This window comes from Ambystoma mexicanum, chromosome 8, assembly GCF_040938575.1.
Source record: "Ambystoma mexicanum isolate Mex_15411 chromosome 8, UKY_AmexF1_1, whole genome shotgun sequence".
In the NCBI taxonomy this organism is placed as follows: domain Eukaryota; kingdom Metazoa; phylum Chordata; class Amphibia; order Caudata; family Ambystomatidae; genus Ambystoma; species Ambystoma mexicanum.
This window is the reverse complement of record NC_090929.1, coordinates 1066967285-1066982256: the sequence shown is the minus strand read 5'-3', so window position 1 is coordinate 1066982256 and position 14972 is coordinate 1066967285. Positions and strand designations below refer to the sequence as shown.

At 43.8% G+C, this 14972-nt stretch overlaps 1 protein-coding gene across 1 annotated transcript in view; it reads right to left on the bottom strand.

The window, feature by feature from the left end:
• Positions 1-14972, bottom strand: part of LOC138473731 (pulmonary surfactant-associated protein D-like) — a 178443-nt gene that overhangs the window by 61230 nt on the left and 102241 nt on the right. The window contains exons 4-5 of the mRNA XM_069612197.1: positions 11474-11590; positions 8862-8945 (exon numbers count right to left, since the gene is read on the bottom strand). Of these exons, the coding sequence (XP_069468298.1) occupies positions 8862-8945; positions 11474-11590 (201 nt within the window). The remainder of the gene's footprint in view (positions 1-8861; positions 8946-11473; positions 11591-14972) is intronic.

Genomic DNA, 14972 nt, shown 5'->3' with positions numbered 1-14972 from the left:
AGCCTATGTGTGTATTTAGAAGTTGTGCCCAATAGCCTCTCTTTGAAAAGTTGCATTAAGAAGTTGTGCCCAATAGCCTCTGTGAGAAAAGCTGCATTTAGAAGTGTGCCCAATATGCTATGTGAAAGAAGTTGCATTTAGAAGTGTGCCCAATAGCCTCTCTCAGAAAAGTTGCATTTAGAAGTGTACCCAATAGCCTATGTGTGTATTTAGAAGTCGTGCCCAATAGCCTATGTGAGAAAAGTTGCATTTAGAAGTGTGCGAAATAGCCTCTATGAGAAAAGTTGCATTTAGAAGTTCACCCAATAGCCTATGTGTGTATTTAGAAGTTGTGCCCAATATCCTCTGTGAGAAAAGTTGCATTTAGAAGTGTGCCCAATAGCTTCTCTGAGAAAAGTTGCATTTAGAAGTGTGCCCAATAGCCTATGTGTGTATTTAGAAGCTGTGCCCAATAGCCTCTCTGAGAAAAGTTGCATTTAGAAGTTGTGCCCAATAGCATCTCTGAAAAGTTGCATTTAGAAATGTACCCAATTGCATTTAGAAGTTGTGTCCAATAGCCTCTCTGAGAAAGTTGAATTTAGAAGTGTGCCCAATAGCCTCTCTGAGAAAAGTTGCATTTAGAAGTGTACCCAATTGCATTTGAAGTTGTCCCCAATAGCCTCTCTGAGAAAAGTTGCATTTTGAAGTGTACCCAATAGCCTATGTGTGTATGTAGAAGTTGTGCCCAATAGCCTCTCTGAGAAAAGTTGCATTTAGAAGTTGTGCCCAATAGCCTCTCTGAGAAAACTTGCATTTAGTAGTGTACCCAATTGCCTTTAGAAGTTGTTCCGAATAGCCTCTCTGAGAAAGTTGATTTTAGAAGTGTGCCCAATAGCCTCTCTGAGAAAAGTTGCTTTTAGAAGTGTACCCAATAGCCTATATGTGTAGTTAGAAGATAGGCCCAATAGCCTCTCTGAGAAAAGTTGAATCTAGAAGTGTTCCCAATAGCCTATCTGTGTATTTAGAAGTTGTGCCCAATAGCCTCTCTGAGAAAAGTTGCATTTAGAAGTTGTTCCCAATAGCCTCTCTGAGAAAGTTGAATTTAGAAGTTGTGCCCAATAGCCTCTCTGAGAAAAGTTACTTTTAGCAGTGTACCCAATAGCCTATATGTGTAGTTAGAAGGTAGGCCCAATAGCCTCTCTGAGAAAAGTTGAATCTAGAAGTGTTCCCAATAGCCTATGTGTGTATTTAGAAGTTGTGCCCGAATAGCCTCTCTGAGGAAAGTTGAATTTAGAAATGTTCCCAATAGCCTATGTGTGTATTTAGAAGTTGTGCCCAATAGCCTCGCTGAGAAAAGTTGCATTTAGAAATTGTGCCCAATAGCCTCTGTGAGGAAGGTTGCATTTAGAAGTGTGCCCAATAGCCTATGTGAGAAAATTTGCATTTAGAAGTGTACCCAATAGCCTACGTGTGTATTTAGAAGTTGTGCCCTATAGCCTCTCTGAGATAAGTTGCATTTAGAAGTCGTGCCCAATAGCCTCTGTGAGAAGAGTTGCATTTAGAAGTGTGCCCAATAGCCTATGTGAGAAAAGTTCATTTAGAAGTGTGCCCAATAGCCTCTGTTAGAAAATTTGCATTTAGAAGTGTGCCCAATAGCTTCTCTGAGAAAAGTTGCATTTAGAAGTTGTGCCCAATAGCCTCTCTGAGAAAAGTTGCATTTAGAAGTGTACCCAATTGCATTTAGAAGTTGTGCACAATAGCCTCTCTGAGAAAGTTGAATTTAGAAGTGTGCCCAATAGCCTCTCTGAGAAAAGTTGCTTTTAGAAGTGTACCCAATTGCATTTAGAAGTTGTGCCCAATAGCCTCTCTGAGAAAGTTGCTTTTAGAAGTGTTCCCAATAGACTATGTGTGTATTTAGAAGTTCTGCCCGAATAGCCTCTCTGAGGAAAGTTGAATTTAGAAGTTGTGCCCAATAGCTTCTCTGAGAAATGTTTCACTTAGAATTTGTGCCCAATTGCCTCTCTGAGAAAAACTGCATTTAAAGATGTACCCAATAGCCTCTCTGAGAAAAGTTCCATTTACAAGTTGTGCCCAATAGCCTCTCTGAGAAAAGTTGCATTTGAAGTTGTCCCCAATAGCCTCTCTGAGAAAAGTTGCATTTAGAAGTTGTGCCCAATAGCCTCTCTGAGAAAAGTTGCATTTAGAAGTGTACCCAATTGCATTTAGAAGTTGTGCCCAATAGCCTCTCTGAGAAAGATGAATTTAGAATTGTGCCCAATAGCCTCTCTGAGAAAAGTTGCATTTAGAAGTGTACCCAATTGCATTTAGAAGTTGTGCCCAATAGCCTCTCTGAGAAAGATGAATTTAGAAGTGTGCCCAATAGCCTCTCTGAGAAAAGTTGCTTTTAGAAGTGTACCCAATAGCCTGTGTGTGTAGTTAGAAGCTAGGCCCAATAGCTTCTCTGAGAAAAGTTGAATCTAGAAGTGTTCCCAATAGCCTATGTGTGTATTTAGAAGTTGTGCCCGAATAGCCTCTCTGAGGAAAGTTGAATTTAGAAGTGTTCCCAATAGCCTATGTGTGTATTTAGAAGTTGTGCCCAATAGCCTCTCTGAGAAAAGTTGCATTTAGAAGTTGTGCCCAATCGCCTCTCTGAGAAATGTTTCATTTAGAAGTTGTCCCCAATAGCCTCTCTGAGAAAAACTGCATTTAGAAGTGTACCCAATAGCCTCTCCGAGAAAATTTCCATTTAGAAGTTGTGCCCAGTAGCCTCTCTGTGAAAAGTTGCATTTAGAAGTGTACCCAATAGCCTAAGTGTGTATTTAGAAGTTGTGCACTATAGCCTCTCTGAGAAAGTTGCATTTAGAAGTGTACCCAATAGCCTATGTGTGTATTTAGAAGTTAGGCCCAATAGCCTCTCTGAGAAAATTGCACTTAGAAGTGTGCCCAATATCCTAATAGTCTAATATCATCTGTATAATGTAGAATCTAGTCTAAAATCCCTTAAAAGTGTACCTCATAGCGTGGTCCCACTGAATTTAAAACTACAATCAGAAAGCCCTCCTAAACTCCACCTAAAAGTCCAACCAAAACCATACCTGGAGCATTGCTGCATTCAACTTCTCCTTAAATAGCTTACCCATATTCCAGCTTATTAGAAGAATGCCAACCTACTAGAAGAAACTCTACCAACTGCGTAACTGTGCTGTAGCTACAACTAAATAGACTGCCTAACTAGCATAGCCTAGGGTCTAGCTACACCTCAAGACGGCCTAATATCTATAAACTAGTACAACCCTGAAATCAGGACTACTCACAGCCAGTGATATTGCCAAACATATAAAGTCCAATAAACTTCAGTTTCAATTGAGACCACTCCTAACAGCTCGTACTAAGCATGAGTGCACCCACTCCAACAGAGTCTGTCGGAAATGACTACTGTGGACATCCCTCACTTCCCGGTGTGCCTTCTGCCCCATACCCCCCTTCCCAATCACCCCACCCTCCTTTGCACTCCCTACCATTCCACTCTCCAAACACCAAGCCAGAGGGGCACGATGGTGAGCCAACCACCCTAAGACCACTCCTCCCCCGAACCCCACAACCAGCCAGCCCACGTTATCCTCGCCCTCACTATCTTAGCGGGCACACCTTGCCCTGCAAGCATCCACCGCCCACCTTGCCCACAAACCCCCACCACCTTCCCCCGAACACACCATTTCCCGTTCCTAAAAACTGCATGCCTAGCACTAGCAAGAACCGAAGCAGCATCCCTCTCCCCCTCTAACCCCCCTTCCCTCTCTCACACTCCAATCGCAACAAGGAAACTAAAGAGGAATCGTACCTGGTCCCCCCCAATCTCTCAGCACTCCTCGCCTCCCCTGTCCCGACCCACCTCCACTTTCCCCCAATCACCTCCGTCCCCCGTAGCTTCGCCTTTCCTGAAACCCCTCTCCCTCGACTTCTCATCAACTGTAATGGAAACTCCTAACCGCCCACACCCCACCTTCAAATCCCCTGAGCCAAACCCGATCATCCAAACACACGCAGCCACCCAATCCCGCCCGAAGCCCGCCATTCCTTCTGCCCGCCCACTCTTCCCACCAATCATCAACCACCCCCTCCCTCTCCAGCTTCCTCCCTCCCTCCCTCTCCAGCTTCCTCTCCCTCCGCCTCCACATCCTTCCCAGCCCTGAGACCAACCTCGCCTGCCGATGTGAACTGCATCCTATTTAATGCCCGATCCGTAGCAAAAAACAGAGTCTCCATCTTTGACCTCCTCACCTCTGACAATCCAGACCTGGCTTTCATCACCGAAACTTGCTTCTCTGACGATTTCGCACCAATTGCCAGTGAAGCCTTCCCCCCGACTACTCCCCACTGAACCGTCCCTCTAGAGAAGGGGGAGTCACATTCGTCTACAAGTCTTTCTTCCATGCCTCAATCATCGACAACCAACCATCCATTCCTTCCTGCGAATCACTCCTCGTTAAACTATCCCTCTCCCCGTCACTCTCGCACAGCTTCCTAACAATCTACAGGCCCCCAGGCTACGATAGACAATTCGCAAACAACCTCTGCGACTCAATCGCCACCTTTCAACTAAACCACCCCAACCTCACCCTTCTTGGAGACTTCAACATTTGGCTCGACATCCCCACCAACCCTATGACACACTCTCTGGTTGACGGTTTAGACGCAATTAACCTCCAACCCCACATAAATGGCCCGACTCACTATAAAGGCACACTCTTGATGCTATCTTTAGCTCCAACACCCGGATTCATTTAAAACCCCCCACCCCCATCATCTGGTCCGATCACTTCATTCTCCCTTCCGCCATTCACTCACCCGACCCCATTCCTGCACTCGAATCTGAACCACCAAATCTACGCAAATGCTGGAAAAAACTAATAATCGTCCCGGACCTAGCCGACGCACTCCTCCAATCTCCACCACCTACCTGCCAGCTGACTAAACAACTAACCCCTGATGCCTTTGACTCATGGCTCAACGCATCTCTGATGCCGCTCACACCCCTTTGTAAACCATCATCCCGCCGTGGCCTTTTCCCCAGGTGGTTCACTCCTGAGTTGAAGACCACTAAACAACTATATAAATACCTAGAACGCAAATGGCAGAAAGACAAAACCAAGGAGAACAGGGCCATCTTGGCCCGACACCTCTATCAGTACAAGGCCGAAATCCACAAAGCAAAAGAAAGCCCACTACAACTCCCGAATCGTAAACTGCAAAAACCCAAGCAAGGAACTCCACAAAATCATCTCTGAGTTCACCAAACGGGCTTGCACCACGACCGTCCCGACCCCCTTACAATCACTATGTGACTCACTCTCCCTCTACTTTTACACCACGGCTCTCGAAAGAACAAACACTCTAGCCACTAAACTAGCTCTCTCACATCCACCAGGCAATACTCCCCCCTTAGCAGCCAACCCCCCACCTGCGACCACTACGCAACCAACATTCGAATCCTTTAGTCCAATATCACTAGAGCAATTTCTCAAACTTCTATCTGCCCGCAAACCATCTGGCTCCCCGCTGGACCCTTGCTCGGCCACCACCCTCAAAGAAATTTTCGCTTCCACCTGCGCAGGTGAACACGCAAGATCCATCATAAATGCCTCCCTTTCCTATGGTATCTTTCCGGACGCATTCAAAACGGTTCATGTCAAACCACTAATTAAAAAACCTTCTCTGGACCCTCTCCAGCCCAAAAACTACTGCCCCATCTCAAACACCAGATTCCTTGCAAAACTCATTGATCGAACCGCCTACTCCCAACTAAATGCTTTTGTCGAAGCCAACAATCTCCTAGACCCTGCACAATCAGGTTTTAGAGCCCGTCACGGAACCGAAACCACCCTAACCTCAATCTGGGATGACCTTAAAATTACGGCAGACTCCGCGGGATGCGCGGCACTAATCCTACTTGACCTATCCGCCGCCTTTGACACAATAAATCACTCAATCCTCCTAGACCACCTCCACTCCCTAGGAATTCGTGGAACCGCTTTCAAATGGATAGCTTTGTTCCTCAAAGATAGGTACCAAATAACGATACTCTCCACCTATACCTTCCAAGCCCAACCAGTCGACACGGGAGTCCCACAAGGAGCATGCCTATCTGCACTCCTGTTCAATCTCTACTTGATCACCCTCCTTCCAATAGTTCGTTCACACAACATCCTGTGTTACAACTACGCCGGCGACACTCAACTAATTCTAAAACTAATGAACTCAAATCTCAACTCCCGACCTGACCTGGCCTCCTGCCTCCTCGACATAGAACTCTGGATGACCCAAAGGCACCTCTTGCTAAACCCCTCCAAAACTGAAATCATGGTACGTGGCAACTCCGAGCTTCTTCCACAACCACTACCCTGGCCACCCGCTATGGGCAGCTCACCAACCCCCTGCAAATCAGTGAAAAATCTTGGATACATCCTGGACTCTGACCTAACACTCTCGCGCCAAGTCAACAATGTCTCAAAATCCTGCCACTACCACCTTAAAACCCTTAGGCACATCTATCCATACCTCTCCTTTCCTAACAGACTCTCCGCGGTCCAATCAATCATTATGTCAAGACTGGACTATGCAATCCCCTATACCTCGGACTCCACGCGTACCAACTGAATAAACTCCAAAGGGCACAAAACGCGGGAGGCAAATTGCTGCTTGCGCTCGGCCCAAGAGACCACATCTCCCCAGCCCTTAAGATGCTGCACTGGCTTCCAGTAGCCCAAAGGGTGATTTTCAAAACCTTATGCATCTCCCATCGAGCACTGCATAAAACCGGACCTCAATATCTTCAAAACAAACTAAAACCCTATCACCCCCCACGCACCCTAAAATCAAGCTCAGCGGCCTCCTAGTCATACCTAAAACAAACTCAGTCAGATTAGCCGGATCATCATTCTCAGCCTTGGCCCCCACCCTATGGAACTCACTCCCACCCCACATCCGCCAAACTGAGGATTTAACATCCTTCCGCAAACTGCTGAAAACCTGGCTCTTCCCCTAAAACCAACCGGTAACCAAACTAAACCAAACAGACAAACAGCATCGCAATGACACCAACCCATCAAACTACCTGAGGCAAAAAATGGACAGCTGATAACCCCGAATATAAACTAGAAAGACAAATAGAATTAAACGAGTAAAGTAGATCAAAACAGTTAAGTGGATAATAAGAATAAATCATATGGAAACAGTAAGGAGATGTAAACTGCTGAAAATGCACATAATGCATGAGGAGGGAACGAAGTGAATAGCATCGACAAAATAGTTAGAATGGATGATGCGTTTGAACAAATGAATGCACTGAATGAAAGAATGCATGAGTGGAAGAACAGATGACTCTATAGATTGAATAAGTGTTTAAATCAAATGAGTAAGTACATCAGATAAGTGTATAGAATGGACGAACATGTTAAGCAGCCGAGTGTGTAGAGTGGTGGAGTGTAAACAGTTGAATGCACTAAGTGGAAGAATGCATGAGTGGAGGAACAGATGACTACATAGATGGAATGAGTGTGTAAATCGAGTGAGTATGTAGATCAGATGAAGGTATAGAATGGATAAACATGATAAGCGGATGAGCATGTAGAGTGGTTGGTTATGTAGATCAGGCGAGCGCGCATGGCGGACGAGGGCATAAATACAGAGAAGCGAATGTAGAACTGATGATTGCACAAAACGTATGAGCGTGTAGAGTGGGGGAGCGTGTAGAGTGGGGGAGCGTGTAGAGTGGGGGGTGTGTAGAGTGGGGAGCATGTAGAGTGGGAGAGCGTGTAGAGTGGGGGAGCGTAGAGTGTGGGAGCGTGTATAGTGGTGGAGCGTGTAGAGTGTATGAGGTTAGAGAGCGGTGAGGTTAGAGAGCGGATGAGAACAAATGAATTTATTGAACAGGATTACTGCGTACTAACAAATGAATCTAAGGGGCTGATGAGTGCATACTAATGGTGAATGCGAGGAAACCATGAGTGCATAGAGCGGATGAGTGTGCGGAGCTGGTGAGTGCAGAGAGCTGGTGATTGTCGGGAGTGGGTGAATGCGGGGAGTGGGTGACTGCGCACGGTGGGTGAATGCGAAGTACAGGCGCAGACAGGGTGCATGCGAAGAGCAGACAGGAGTGCATGCGTGGGACACTCAGGAGCGTGCGGGGCGGAATGGAATGCATGAGTGCGTCGAGCAGACCGGAGTGTGTAGCACTGACGGGGACACATAGAATGAATAAAAGTCCATAGAACGGACTGGAGCGCATAGAACTGCGTGACGTACATAGTATGGTCTGGAATGCAGAGAACGTATGCAAGAGCATGTAACTCATCATATCACACCCCACGCTTACTCTCTTCTTTACACCACCACTCAACAGAACACAGAGATACTATGACACCATTCGGTATAACTGTTCTCATACCAACACCTCCCGCTCACTCCCCATCACTCTAAGTAAACACTGCTGGTTACACCCCCCCAGCCAGGGGTTCTCCTCAGGCCTAACGCAGCCACAGTCGGTCTGGATAAATCCTGCCAGAACGAACACATACCCCTGAGCTCAACCACCACACCTACCGCTAAGAAGCAGCTATTTAACGAATACCGCACCAGCTGCACACATACCCGGTGCGCACACGCGCCTTTGACTCTCCCTACTCTCTCTACTGACCCAAACTTCGGTTCCCAAGGGCGTTCAACCTACCAGTGCCTTCAGACCATACCAATGGTATATAAGGCGCTATATAAGTGCAAAATAACATAACATAACATAAGAGCGAGAACACTTGGCACATTTAGCATTTTACGTTCACAATCTCAGTAACACGTCATACATTCAGGTATGGGATATTTTGCACCTTTTTTCTGCTTGTTGGAGGCAGCTGTTAGGATTTTCAGCTGTGTATTCAGAACATCGATTTTCTGTTTAAACTCTTCAACTTCTATAAATAGAAAGATGTGATAAAATGAGATTATGAGAAAGATAAAGAAGAAGAGAGAGAAAGTAAGACACAGAGAGAACAAGAGAGAGGGGGGGAGAACATTCCCAGTTAAATAATGTTATGGGCAAAACTCCTTCTAAAACGTAGCAGAATTGACAGGACTTGCAAACATGAGGCTACAGTCATATAGGTTTATTCAAAAAAAGCTTTATACAGAAATTAGAGACAAAAATATAATCTTAAAATATGTAAACCATCCCATTAAAACAGTTAATTAAAGCACATATATTTAATTTGTCCCAGCAAATAATATTTCATTAAGTTGCCCCTGTGGCCTGAACATACAAAGACACTCTGCGAGCCAAGCTCTACAAAGATGTTGCAAATTGCCATAGCACACAGCTAGGTGGGCCTTAGACATCATCAGGTCCAGCAGTTCTCTTGATCGAACGAGTCCCTATCTTGTGAAACATGAGCTTCAATTAGAAAGTTCTCAATTTGCAGTATAAGGTGTCAACAAAGAAAATGTGAATAACATACACCACTTTGATAAGGTGATACAGGCACAGTGATATTGGGGTTACATGCCTATAAAACATGTTTACCCCTCAGGTTCAATCCAAAGGTGCCAGAACATTTCTATTGTTTTAGTCATTTAAAAAAGGCTATTTCTATGTTCTCGCTCATGGAGACAGAAGGTACTGTCTCACCAAAGCCAACACATTACATCTACCCAGATGCTTTGTGGGTTTAAACTGGCTGGCTGCCCGAGGACGGGATGTTGATTCCTATATGCATGATTGTATGATTTCCAACCATTGATTATCTTTTAATTTCCAATCAGGGATTGTACTATTTTTTTTTTGATGTAAGTGTCCTGAACAACAACATAGTATTACCCTTCAGAAATGAGTGGGATTCAGTGGAGCAAATATGTACTGTGCTAATTTTGAACTAGATGGATTATCTTTTGGGTATGCACTTTCACTTGGTCATTTTCTGTATTTTTCACTTTGCACTTTTTTTTTATAAGAAAAGTACTATTTCTACTGTCAAAGGAGGAATGCAATTAACCAAACCTTCGAGGATTCCCATTGTGTTTTGTTCTGGACTACACAAATCAGATATTTCTTTAGCCTTATCTTTTTTTTAAAATTATTTTGTTTAGTTGAAAATACAACATGTATGTGTTAGCTGTTATCAATAATAGATGCAACTTTCTCAGGGGCTTTATCCAACAAAACACCATCGTCCTGCCTCCCCAAATTACAACTTCTTATAGTATTTGATGACTAAAAAGAAGCATCCCAAATGCCCATAACCACCAAATTAAATTAACCTGGAAACATAGCAAGCGCAGCTGTACTTAATGAGGCTACTTATGGAATGCTACTTTACAGGCAAGAAAGAAGTGGCCTGAATGGTAATGCTAAACACCAAATATCCTTAACCTTTCTTACTCACTCTGGGGATTCTAGTCAAAGACAATTTAATATGCTTTGTACACATTTGTAAATATGACAGGATAATTAAGAATTCTGACTCCACTCACACTGGTGTGTCTTTGATGACAAATTGGTCTGGGACACTCCTTAACATACAATGAAAGGAAACACATCATTTTCCAGTTTATGCTAGTGTCTCTCCGAGAGAAAAATACATTCCTCTAGATCAAATAGTTGATTCAATATTACTATATGTCCTTGAAATGGGCTTGATCAATCTCTGAATGTGTAGGGACTGGCCTAGATGATCTGACCCACAACACACATTCTTGCCCATGGTTTGCTTCTGCCGATGAGGTATGCTTTCGGGGGCGGAGGCTGCAGGATAATCACTGCCGGGCCTTGCAACATCAGAGCATCCCACAGATTGCAATCTGACTGCGCCACTAAATTAAGGTCTGTGTTCCCTTCACCCTTCATCGAAATGAGCCCTTAAATGTTATTTATATGTCACAGTTGAATGTTTTGAAGCCCTGTCCACATAGGATAATTGGTTATATTTGCGGTCAGCCGGAAGGCTATAGTCTGGAACACATTACATTATTTTAGGATTACTAGGATTATCAAACCAGATTCATCTATAACTTCACCATATTTTATCAATAGGTTTATATTTTGTTCTGTTTATTATACAAGGATTGACATTTTTCAGGTAATTTGACTTTTGTTTAATAATGTTGTCTCTGAGTTATCCTCAACTTTTTCTAGCTTCCCTCACCATTGGTTGTGATAGGTTCTTACTGATCACCGTATGCATACATCTGATACCCAATCTGAATTATTGATTGAGACAAATTAGTGTTTGATGCATTAACAAAATAAATATCATTCTTCAAATCTTACCCATCAAATCTTGTCTGTATCTTATCTACAGCACTAGACACTATCATTCTTCATAGGCAATATTCAACCTCTAGCTGCAGAATTGTCCTGGATCAAGAATACCCAGGAATCTTACATGAAGGTTTCTTCAGATGAAAAGTTCCAGAAACGACACATATCAAGATATGGCACTGTGCTTACCTACACCTAGACCGCCGCCCATTTCTCCTTTCTGGCCTTTCATACCAGGGACTCCTCGTGCGCCAGTGTAACCTTGAGGTCCACGTTCGCCCGGTAATCCTCTCGATCCAGGACCTCCTAGCAGTTTATCATCAAATGCAGAGAAAACAGAAATATGTTATTTTTCCACCCAGAAATAAACACAGGCACATACTGCTAGTTTTAAATTCAAGAGGCTCTACCAAATACCTCTGGCATTTCAAATACCTATGGATGGACATGTGTGGGTGCTTTGGATCTCAGAACTTTGACACAAACATACACCCCACCAGAAGCAAATTTCCTGGTGACTCACAATCCCATAACACTCTATCATTGTAAGTCACATCATACCAAGGTGTTCCTTATCCAAAATTTTAATCTTGAAGTGAGAGTTCCCAAATTGTCCATACAAAATGAACAATGTTTTCCTAGGGCTTGACATTCTATCTTTTGCGTTGAAATGCTCAAAACGTTGACACCTAGGTGTTTGTGTTGCCATATGTTGACCTGTGTTTTGTTTTTTACTATCCGATTTTTTACTTATTATGTTTTTGTTTGTTAAATGAGCTGCCCCTTACTCTCCTTCTACCTCCTTAAAACCTGTTCCAACGCCCATATGCCAGCTATTGTGAGTTTCAATTGCTATGCTTCATTTTGGGGTCTTTAGATAGCACGTCCCTTAAATGTGGAAGTAGGCAGGGCCTACAATGATTTATTTTGGGAAATAATGACAAGTATACTCACTCTTAGAATCTATGGGGTTAAGATACGATTGAAAGGGGTGGTGTCTTTTCAACCTAAAGGAGATCCTGGACACAAGGCCCATAGCTTACCTTGGTCTGTAAGACGTGATCATCTACTACGGCACATACTTCAGCAATGGCTAAGGGCATTTTATTTAGCCTGGTTTTTAATGCTCATAATTCAGGAAGACTTTTGCATTCTAGTACCTTTGATTATATGGCAGGCATGTAGATCCTTCCACTTTATCAAAACTCAGGACATCTCTAATAGCAGTCTGATAAAGACTAGCATGTTCGTTATCCACAGGCATGCCCTGACCAGACAGGCTTAACTCAAACTTGTCTCTGTTTGGCTTGATGTCCACCTCTGCTGGAAATGGGGCCTAAGGAATATGTATCACAAAGCCCAGAAGCTCTTTTAAAAGATACTTTCAGTTCTTTCGAGATGGGGAGCTGGATTTACCTCCTTGCTCAACCAAAAGCACCTAGATATTTCCTCCTCGTGCTTCTGAAACAATATTACTATTTCCTGTAAATGCTCTCCCCCTGCATGCTCCATTTTGCTTTCAGTAGATACTGTCCTCTTACTATGATAAATGTCTTAGTGCTGACATTTTGAATTTTCTTGACCATTCTGGCAGTCTCTTTTTATTTTCTACTTTATTTTCCCACAGGTGTGTGTGTGGGGCGGGAGGTATCTTGTGCATATTTTCTTCCTGAATTAACGACAGCGTACTACTAATACATTTTTGAAACATGAGGAATGTGATTCTATTGTTTGAGAGTCGCCAACTTTGCCGCTGGCAACATTTCCTTAATCTTGTACTGTGAATCTGTCACTTTTTCAAAGTATAGTGCACATTTTGCAAATGTGTTCTGTACGTTCCCAATCAACTCTCAACACAACTGGACTCCAATGTGGAAAACCATCATAACCAATCTCAGTTTCTCTGTGTCAAACTAATGTCACCTAATTTATTACATGTACGCGCTAGCGTCCATGTAGTTATGGTTAAGTTGGTGTTTCCATGGGAAGAGCATTTTTGGGTGGCTTATAACTTTGCTCCCTCTGGACGAATCCTCACCAAACTTTGCAAAAAAAGTATATTGCCCACTCTGGATATTTTTGCAAAGTTTGGAGAGGTTTGGTCCAGGGGGGGCAAAGTTATAGGGCGGGTCCCAAAACTTTAGTTTTTTCCCATAGACATAATGGGAAAAAACTTTGCGCACGCCTACAGCCCAAACCGCTGGACGAATTTACCCCAAATTTGCGGCAGGGGCTTGGTCCCGAAAGCGTACTTTTGCAAATTTGGTGTAAATCCGTCCAGTCGTTTTTTTTTAAATGACCAAAATGTAAGGCAAAAAAATGTGTGATATCTCCGTTCGCTCTGCGGACGGACTTCCCGGTTCGCTCCGCGGACAGTGCCCTGATTGGCCGAGCGGCTTGCGTGATGTCCACGGACAAGCGACGTGTTCGCTGATTGGACGGCGTGGTGCATGAAGCGCGTCAGATTTTCTGTGGCGCCCGCCATCTTGCATTCGCGGACGACCGCGGACAGCGTGGTGAAACTTGGATTAAAAATTGTATTTAGTAGAGTGTGTTGGTGTGTAAGAGTGTTTGGGGAGGGTGCGGGAGTATGAGATAGGTTCAATGTTCTGTTTTTTTTATGTGCTAGACACTTTTGTTGTGTTCGATTTTTCTGCGAACAACACGGCTGTTCTGAAATGTTCGTAAATAAACAGAATGGATTCGGTGTCAAGTTGAAAGTGTTCTAAGAAGACTCGTGGGGTCCTGGAATGCTCGCAGGGGGTGTCCTGAAGACGTTTGTCTGTATTGTTCGTTGTCAAGCTGAAAGTGTTATAAGAACACTCGCTGTGTCCTGAAATGTTCGTACATAAAGAAAATGGGGGTGTTCTGAGGACGTTGTCCGTATTGTTCGCTGGCAAGTTGAATGTGTTCTAAGAACACTCGCGGTGTCCTGCAATGTTCGAAAATAAACAAAATGGGGGTGTTCTGAGGACGTTCTCCGCATTGTGTGCCTGGTTAGCTGTATCCAATGAGGGAATGGCACAGAGAATGAAGTGGAAATAGTAGAAGGGCTGTCTAAGAGTTATGCGGTCTGCGGATATGGCGTGCTACATCTGGGGTTTTCCAGCAAATCCAGCATGGAAAGAAGACTGTAGGGATCAGCCAATCAGATGTTGAGGTTGTGGATTTGTGTTCAAAGAGACTGTGTGTAGTGAAGATGGCAGAAGTGGAGAAAGTCAGGGTGTTGGTGCTTGGAGATATGTTTGTGCATGGTTTACAACAGTATGCTCAATGCAGGCATGTTGCAAAGAATTTTGATGTTAAAGGAGTGGAGGTGGTGTGGAGCACTGTGCCTGATTGCAATGTACAGGGAATTGTACACGTTTGTGAAGATATGGGCAGGATCAACAGTCCCCATGTGGTAGTTTTGCGCTATGGTGCTTTCCATTTGGGCTATGTCAGTGCATCTACTTTGTTGGCAGATTTGGAACACTTGGTTCAAGCAGTAATGAACATCCTTCCAAATGCCAAAGTAATTTTTTCTGGATTAGTACCTAGGGCAATATGGGACAATAGTTCAGTTTTTTTTGCTCAGCAAAACAATGCTAGGTGTGTAATCAACCGAGGCATGTGTGCCTTCATGCTTAGAGCTAGTACGTTCTTCTGTAATAATGAGAATATTGATTCCAGTAATGCTATTTATTTT